This window comes from Palaemon carinicauda, chromosome 1, assembly GCF_036898095.1.
Source record: "Palaemon carinicauda isolate YSFRI2023 chromosome 1, ASM3689809v2, whole genome shotgun sequence".
Classification (NCBI taxonomy): domain Eukaryota; kingdom Metazoa; phylum Arthropoda; class Malacostraca; order Decapoda; family Palaemonidae; genus Palaemon; species Palaemon carinicauda.
This window is the reverse complement of record NC_090725.1, coordinates 308,421,955-308,431,954: the sequence shown is the minus strand read 5'-3', so window position 1 is coordinate 308,431,954 and position 10,000 is coordinate 308,421,955. Positions and strand designations below refer to the sequence as shown.

Here is a 10,000-nt window from a genome sequence, read left to right as displayed (position 1 = left end):
CTCTTGTTGTGTCAATGATCGTATTCCTGCCTGGAGTTGGAGCCACTGTCGTTGTAAAGTCTGCCTTTCTGTACTGAATTGTTCCAATCATGCCAGTCCAGTTGCCAGTGCTTGTACCTACGCCCCACTGTAAGTCCCAAGGAGCTCGCGTCTCATACCTGTTTGGGTTAAGGTTAAGAAGTTGTCAATTATGATTCACATTCATATTGTGTTTTCAGAAGATTGGTACATTTCTATCAGATATTAAACTGCACAATAAGATCCAGATATTTAAAGCTTCTCATTCTACCAAGTGTCCTTAAACATCCCGGGTATAGGGATTTCTTGTATCAGACAGCTTCTTTAAGATAAGAAGAAAGCCTGCTAGATGAATTAAATACTTTTGATGGAAGCTTTAACTGCCAGTCAGATGATTTAGTTAATAGGTTTTAGAGGTTATTCGTGAATGGAACAGGTAAGGGACAGTAACATTGCCCTAGCAGGGCAATACCATAGAGACTCACCATATGGATAAATATATATATATATATATATATATATATATATATATATATATATATATATATATATATATATATATATATTATTGCTAGCCAAGCTACAACCCTAGTTGGAAAAGAAAGATGCTATAAGCACAAAGGCTCCAATAGGGAAAAATAGCCCAGTGAGGAAAGGAAATAAGGAAAGAAATAAATGATGAGAATAGATTAACAATAAATCATTCTAAAAACAGTAGCAACGTCAAAACAGATTTATCAAATATAAACTATTAACAACGTCAAAAACCGATATGTCATATATAAACAATAAAAAGACTCATGTCAGCCTGGTCAACATAAAAACATTTTCTCCAACTTTGAACTTTTGAAGTTCTACTGATTCAACTACCCGATTACGAAGATCATTCTACAACTTGGTCACAGCTGGAATAAAACTTCTAGAATAATGTGTAGTATTGAGCCTCATGATGGAGAAGGCCTGGCTATTAGAATTAATTGTCCAGGGAGATCTGAATGTAAAGGATGGTCAGAGTTATGAAAAATCTTATGCAATGTGCATAATGAACTAATTGAACGACGGTGCCAAAGATTAATATCTAGATTAGGGATAAGAAATTTAATAGACCGTAAGTTTCTGTCCAACATAGTAATATTATTATTATTATTATTATTATTATTATTATTATTATTATTATTATTATTATTAGGTATGCTACATCTCTAGCTGGTAAAACATGATGCTATAAGCCCAGGGGCTCTAAAAAGAAAAATAGACCAATGTGGAAAGGAATCATGGAATTGCTTACATATCTATCTATCTATCTATCTATCTATACACACACACACACACACACACACACATATATATATATATATATATATATATATATATATATATATATATATATATATATATATATATATATATATATATATATATATATATATATATATATATATTCATATGAATGATCAGCGCCCAAGCCTCTCTCCACTCGAGCTAGAACCAGAAACGGCCAGGCAATAGCTGCTGATGAATCAACAGGTAGACCTATAGGCTTCCCCAAACACCCCATTCTTAGATCACAAGGATAGCGAGGTTTGCGGACACTACATTGAAATAATTGAGCTTGTGCAGGCCTCGTACCACACCATGGCAGATCACCAGATGGAAGAAATTAAGATCTTCGTGGAAACCACTCACGTATAGTTAAGGTGTTTTGACATGAGAATGAGCAGCCTTTTGTCAAGACAGTCCAAGAGTGTCACTGTAGTTTCTGGCTCATCTGTATCCCACAGGAGATCGTTGAAGGGAAAGGATGGCATGGAAACAACTCGAAACTTGTGTCCATGCATATCGGAGTGTTGGTCTGAAATGGAAGTTGATATCAGTTTACGATCACAAATACAGATAATTTCATAAGCTGAAACACCCATGTATGATCCATTTAGTAGAGCACTGGTGATGATAACTGGCCTAACTCCAGACATAAATAAGGACATGTCTGAGGCTTTTGTTCGGCAGTGGACTAGAACCGGCTGCATGTGTTGTTGTTGTTGTGGATATATATATATATATATATATATATATATATATATGTGTGTGTGTGTGTGTGTGTGTGTGTGTGTGACTGTGTGTGGTTTATTTGTAAGTATATATATATATATATATATATATATATATATATATATATATATATTATATATATAGTATATATATATATATATATATATATATATATATATATATATATATATATATATATATATATATAGTATATTTATATATACATATATATATATATATATATATATATATATATATATATATATATATATATATATATATACATATATAGTATACTTATATATATATATATATATATATATATATATATATATATATATATATATATATAAATATATATATATATATATATATATATATATATATATATATATATATATACATATATATATACGTATATATATCTATATATAATAAATGGACAATATTTCAGGGGCGTCCAAAAATCGAAGACAGCTCCTGCAAATAGTTTTCAGGATAAGAGCAGAAACAAATTCACTTTTCTCCATTTATACTTTGGTGTGGAAACGCGTTTCGCATCACTTCGTGACCCTTCTTCAGGACTACATTCAGTTTTGGACACATATATATATATATATATATATATATATATATATATATATATATATATATATATATATATATATATATATGCATGTATCTACCTTATTTATATTCCAAATTGAATGAACCTTATTACCAGGAAATGGGTTGATTGCTTGATGAGCCGATGATCCAATGGGCAAGCGAAAAAGCAATTTCACTGCCGGTGTTCCACTGTTGCAATACAGACATCTACTGTATACTGAGATGTGTTCTTTTCCTGAAATAAGAAAAAATAATAATCACAATAATTTCAAAATGAATAATGATTTTAATAATTTCAAAATTAGTAATAATTTTAAGAATTTCAAAATGAATAATGATTTTGGTAATTTTAGAATTATTAATAATTTTAAGAATTTCAAAATGAATAATGATTTTGGTAATTTTAGAATTATTAATAATTATAAGAATTTTCAAAACAATAACAATCTTAAATGACAATGGTCGGAATTATTTTAATAATGATAAGGGAAAAGGACATTGAACGTGATAGAAGTTATTATAATGATAATTATTAAGAATTAATCAAAATATATATAATATGATAAGAGTATAAGAGTAATAATAATTTTGGTAATGATAAAAAATAGAAACAGAAATAATGACAATAACGATATAAATAAAAATTAAAACTAATTTTATAAGAGGTTCTTATGAGTAAATTTAAACAGGTTTGACCTTACTATAACCACTCTAGAGAACAGCTTAATAGAAGAGTACTTACTAATGAAACAATAAAAATGGCAATATTTGGTAATTACTATTATTATTATTACAAGCTATGCTACAACCCTAATTGGAAAAGCAGGATGCTATAGGGCCAAGGGCTCCACCAGGGAAAAAGAGCCGAATGAGGAAAGGGAACAAGAAAATAAAACTATAAGAGAAGTAATGAACAGTCAGTATAAAATATTTCAAGAAGAGTATCATTAAATTTGATCTTCCATATACAAGCTATAAAAAATTAAATTAAAACAAGAGGAAGAGGAATAAGGTAGAATAGTGTGCCTGAGTGTACCCTCAGGCAAGAGAACTCTTAACTCAAGAGAGTGGAAGGCCATGGTACAGAGGCTATGACACTACCCAAGACCAGAGAACAGTGGTTTGTATTTGGAGTGTCCCTCTCCTAGAAGAGCTGCTGACCAAAGGTAAAGAGTGCCCTCTACCCTTACCAAGAGGAAAGCTGCCACTGAACAATTACAGTGCAGTAACCCCTTGGGTGAAGAAGAATTGTTTGGTAATCTCAGTGTTGTCAGGTGTATGAGGACAGAGGGGAATAAGTAAGGAATAGGCCAGACTATTTGGTGTGTCTGTGTATAGGCAACGGGGAAAATGAACCGTAACCAGAGAGAAGGTTCCAATGTAGTAGTCTGGTTTTGTCAGGTGCATGAGTACAGAGCAGAATAAGTAAAGAATAAGCCAGACTATTTGGTGTGTCTGTGTGTAGGCAAGAGGAAAATGAACCGTAACCAGAGAGAAAGATCCAATGTAGTACTGTCTGACCAGTCGAAAGATCCAATAACTTTCTGGCGGTAGTATCTCAAGGGGTAGCTTGTGCCGTGGCCAACCTACTACGTATATTCATTGAATAATTACCTTCCGCCTCTGAGAGCTTGAAATCCGACTGGGTGAATAATCTCTTCTGAGAATTTTGGTTTTTAATTTCATCCACTGTGGACTCTTGAAGACCAAGATACACTGGCTGAAGTGTGTTGCGAAAAATGTCCTGCTCGAGGGTTGCCTTAGCACCTGATGCTTGTCCAAGAATGAAGATCCATGCCTCGGGCCAAATGTCAACTTTATGCAATTCGAGAAACCTAATATATTTATTTAAGAAATGAAAGAACGTATATTAGATGCTTCAAATACCGGGAAAGAAATGTTAAGACAATGTACTATTTCGTTCATCTTTATGATAATCCTATTAATGTATTTCATTTTCTATTCAAAATTTATCTCTAGGATGATGATAAAAAGCACAAAGTTTTAACCACCCAGGGGCCACGTCTAATGTAGATGAATAGGCAAAAAAAAAAAAAAAAAAAAAAAAAAAAAAAAAAAAAAAAATCCAAGGGCAACATCTCATAGCTGTTATATCATAACTTTCTGATACCATGTTTAATACGTAACCAACTAAAACCCCGATGATTAAAGTAGCACGTAAAGTTAACATTTAGAACAAAAAGGCGTAAGAGACACTATAAAACAATTTGGGAACATTCTACAGCTTGTAGAAATAGAGGAAATAGACCACGTATCAACTCTGTGATTCAAGAAACCTGTAATATTAATTTTTGTAACAGAAAGATGAAAAACATAGATTAGGTTTTTAATATAAGAAGAAGAAATGTAAGACAATAATGTACTATCTTGCTAATCGGCATGATAATCCTATTTTGAATTTGAAAAAGCCTGCAATATTAATATTTTTAAAAAAGATGGAAAACAGATTAGATTCTTCAAATAAAGGGAAGAAATACTAAAATATATAGCATTTTTCTCATCTCTATAATACTCTTATTGTGTCTTCCTATTTTCTATTTAAAGATTTTCTTCATTCAAAAAACTTAATATAGAAGTTACCACAGTTTCCTATTGTCTATTTCAAAATTTTATTTATTCAAAAAACTTAATATAGAAGTTACCACAGTTTCCTATGGTCTATTTAAAAATTTTATTTATTAAAAAAACTTAATATAGAAGTTACCAAAGTTTCCTATTGTCTAAATATTTTTCTTATAAAAAATGATATTACAAAAGCTACCACAGCTTGTGAAAATAAGGAAACAAACCTAAAAATCATTCCTTCGTCGCCAGAAATAAGATCAAGCACAAGTACCTGGCAGACAGTCATGACTCCACCCCAAAGTGCTGCTGAAGCATCGTTTGAATTCTCGTCTTGGAAGCTGTGAAGTTCAATTATCACAAAAGGCTGAGAAGCCATGGAACTGTATCTGGAAGTTTAAGCAATGGGTAATTGTGAGTAATAAAATATCAATAAATATCTGTATTAGGCTGAAAAAAAGCATAATTATGACACCAGTAGATATAACTTAAGTCTGCTTTTGTGTTTTACATTTTTAATTCATATATTCATCTTATGTACAAATTGAGGCAAATGTAATCAAATATAACTAGGAGTAACAATGATTCTCTTTTCCTCCCTATAGAAAAAATTTGATTGTATTTAATCTTATGTCTCTATGAAAATGGTATGTGGCTCTTATTTTATACTTTCCCCTTTCAGCTGATTAAAAATTACTATTTCATACAATTCTTGCTTTCAGACAGGTAGTATAATGAATAGATGTGTAAATATAACAATGAATGATTTAGAATAGAAGATAAGCATAAATGCTATGATATTTAAATGGAAAATATTACTGTTGGTTGTAATTGGGCAACTTACTGCATAACACTGAGAAGAAAAGTTTGACGAACATCAGGTGTTACCATTACCAAGTGACATCCTGGGACTTTCTCTTCTATGGCTTCCCAGACCATCTTCCCAATAATGGATGCTGAATTAACATCATCAAATGGCACAATTTGATTGTTTGCTCTCTCCAGTTGACTGTTGGAATTCCCATCAAATGTTCCACTGGATGATCCATTTAAGTTATTTTCGGATGTTCCCAACTTTGTAAATGAGTCAGATATATCTGAATTTGTACTCAACTTAGTTTCAGTGGCCTCAGTTTCAATGGTGAATAAAAGAAGCCATAAGGATGTCCACATTAGATCCCTGTAAAAAAAAGAAAATAAAAATATTATTAGAAATAAATTTCACAACAAACAAAATGTTAGGCTTTGCGTCCTTATTCATAATGGACCCTTATTCCTTTTCTTCTAATTCATAGATGTTGCAAAAAAAAAAAAAAAAAAAAAACAGGTGAACTAATAATATGCTGTTTAAGTAAACAGTCACCATTAAGTTGATGTCTGTAAATTCAAATAGTGATTATCATAGTAATAGTAACAAGGATAATCCATAAAGACTTTAACAGTCATAAGCTCACATCTGTTTTCCAGACAAGTGAAAAATTCACGTTTAGCATCGTGAAATCCTTATAACACCTTGTCAATACCATTTAATCAATAAATTGGCAGTCCATATCTCTACCTTCTTGACAATATTAATCGCCAACCTATTTCTTCCCAATTTTCTCTTAATACTAAAATACCATGTGATTCCGCAATACAAATACCTACAGTTGGACACAGGAATTCTTGCTGCGTCTTGCTCTGAGGAAGTACACCCTGTCATACGCTTATTGAGCGGCAAGTTCCTGCGAGTAACCCCGCCCACTAACTCTGCTATTTCTTCCTACACTAGCTGTATGTTTACCTGGGTGCACACTTCCTTGGAGCTATGTGTGCTAGGAATTTATATGTCCAATTATAAATAGTATTATATTACCTAGGTTTTTAATTATACACCGACCAGTCAGAGAGACGGACACTTTGCTATCCGTGTAGACACCTCCGGATTATGTATATAATCAACGGATAGGTTTGCTTAAAAAGAAAATGGGTGTTACAGACTAATACACGCACAAACAAAGTAACTCCAAAACCTTCTGAAAGTATAGCAGACATCTTACATGTCTTGTACTGTCTACCTAACTGCCCAAGACTCCTTGATGCTAGGAGGAAGGATTCTGATTATGGTACAATGCATGAATATACGCTATCGGGGTCTAAAGTGATGCCAGGCAGTGCAGCCGATCATGACTACAGTCTACTATAGGCCAACGCAAAGTTCTTCAAAAACAAGGCAACCGTACTTACCCCATACAAAAAAAATGGGAGAAAAGCCCGTTAATAGAAGAAAAAAAGGTGGTTACCTTTTTAACCCATCCTACTCCACACATATTGTGATCCAGACTTTCTTTTCACTCATTCATGAAGTTCATTACATATAACAGCTAACTAAAGATATTTGTGGATGCTGCATCTGGTAACTTTACATACTAGCAAGTAAAACACTAATATCTAGCAAATAAGAATATGTTTGCCAAGTTAGTTGTGAAAATCACTGTTCTATCATGTAGATATACGATTACACATTTTTGATGCCATCATAAATTTCTTTTTGCCTTTTTCTGATCTCTAGTTTGTATTTACACGTATGTATCAATTTTAAATTGTCATTATTCCAGTGAACTATGTCAGACTTATCTCCTTTGAAAGGGAGGATCCACAACTTACATATGATTGACAATATGTAAAGTAAACTACAACATTTTTTGTGCCAATGCTCTTGATATGGGTCAATTATGAGATCTTTTAGTTCAAGTCACCTACTACAACAACAACAACAACAACAACAACAACCATAACAATAATAACAACAACAACAATGAATGCAGCCGTTTCTAGTCCACTGCAGGAGAAAGACCCAGGACACGACCTTACTCATGTCTGCAGTTTGACCATTCATCACCACGCTGCCCACTGCCGATTCGGGATGGTGGGAATCTTTAGTTTGACAGCTCTTTGCAAATGAACCTAGTAAGGATGTCACTGACTAATACAGAATTGCTGATCATGGTGATATAGAAACACTTTCACAGTGTAAAGGTATTGCCACACTTATAATTGCCGCAAAGATACCGAGCAAAATAAGCTCCACCCCCTGATGACGTCTAAGCCAACCCCGTTGTCTCCCACGTTAGCAGCAGTCACAATACATCCCCTTACACATTTCAAGCTGTTAACGCGGGAGACAGCATGATTGGCTATGACGTCATCAGGGGGTGGGGCTTATTTCACCCAAAATCTCTGTGATGAATACAGGTACTTGGTAATTCAGTCTCACTCTGAATGTTCGCATATATCATTCATCTATTCAAACTATTTTACGAATCATTTGTAAGATAAACAATCCATGTAGTTTCTCCAGATACCATCTCATTACACATACATCTTAAATGGCCAGGTTATTTGGTATATTATTTAATGCCTACGTTTCATATGTACAGTTGGACACAGGAGTCCATGACACATCTAACTGTATAAGTGCACACTGACACACCCTAATTTTATTAACCGCCAGTCCCTCTAGACTGTGATTAACAAAGGAATAATAATAATGATAATAATAATAATCATAATAATAATAATAATAATAATAATAATAATAATAATGCAAATTTGCATTTCCAAGAATCGTGCTCAACCTGCTCCACTACTTGTGAATATCTTTTCTTAATATTCACACCGAGGCGGTCACTTATAAATGAGACAGGCATTATTTGTAAATTGAGAATTAATTTTGTTGGATATTGACGGCGCAAAAGATCTTTAAATCAATTTTATTAGTTTTCTATACAAGTGACAATGGCGTCAAACTTAAACAATGGTGGTATATAATTAAGATTTGACATAGCATTTCTTTGCCCATATATAAAGAACAACTATTCTTGTATATATATATTTTCTTATTTTCTATTTAGATAAGTCAAAACATCTGACATAATAGTAAAACGATTTAAACTATTGGATTCAGAAATAATTTGATTAAAGTATAATATTACGTAATTTCTTAATTAATTATATCCCAGATTTCATAAGAAAAAATTTCATGGGGTCGAGTTTGGAACTTTGTAAGCTCTTCTTGGCTTAGAATAGACATGTCCTTCCATCTGCCATCTTTTTATCCACCTGTAAACAGTAGTAGTACTAACACCACTTTCGTAAGCGATTCTCTGGGCCGGCACCCCATAAAACCAGAGCCACACGAAACGGGCGCGGGCACCCAAGACCTCGGGTCTGTTTGAGCGGGAATACATTGCAATTCTGAAAATAGATTAAGGACTGTCATTATGAGTCTTTTTATAGTTTATTTATGACAACATTTGTTTTTGATGTTGTTAATAGTTTGTGTATGACATGTCTGTTTTGGCGTTGTTGCTTATTTTGGAGTGATTTGTTGTTGATTTGTTCTCTTCGTTTATTTGTTTCCTTATTTCCTTTCCTCACTGGGCTATTTTTCCCTGTTGGAGCCCCTGGGCTTATAGCATCTTGCTTTTCTAACTAGGGTTGTAGCTTGGATGGTAATAATAATAATAATAATGAGGTCATTATGCCCTCCGTAACTTCAAGACGTCCACAAGATCAGAGTATCGTAACAGCGATGCCATAGTAATTATGTATGGCTTATAAGTTGATTTTTTTTTTTTTGCATAAGTATACAAAAATAGAATCTTACATATATCTACCTCTTTCTTAGAAATTATCTATTTATCTATCTATCTATCAATCCATCTATATATATATGTGTGTATATATATATATATATATA

The 10,000-nt window shown here is 32.7% G+C and overlaps 1 protein-coding gene across 1 annotated transcript in view; it reads right to left on the bottom strand.

The window, feature by feature from the left end:
• Positions 1–10,000, bottom strand: part of LOC137640145 (glutamate receptor ionotropic, kainate 4-like) — a 425,472-nt gene that overhangs the window by 15,887 nt on the left and 399,585 nt on the right. Inside the window, exons 2-7 of the mRNA XM_068372643.1 lie at positions 6,104–6,439; positions 5,487–5,648; positions 4,291–4,511; positions 2,789–2,911; positions 1,705–1,870; positions 1–158 (exon numbers count right to left, since the gene is read on the bottom strand). The exon at positions 1–158 is cut by the window's left edge and continues 84 nt beyond it. Of these exons, the coding sequence (XP_068228744.1) occupies positions 1–158; positions 1,705–1,870; positions 2,789–2,911; positions 4,291–4,511; positions 5,487–5,648; positions 6,104–6,432 (1,159 nt within the window). The 5' untranslated portion in view covers positions 6,433–6,439. The remainder of the gene's footprint in view (positions 159–1,704; positions 1,871–2,788; positions 2,912–4,290; positions 4,512–5,486; positions 5,649–6,103; positions 6,440–10,000) is intronic.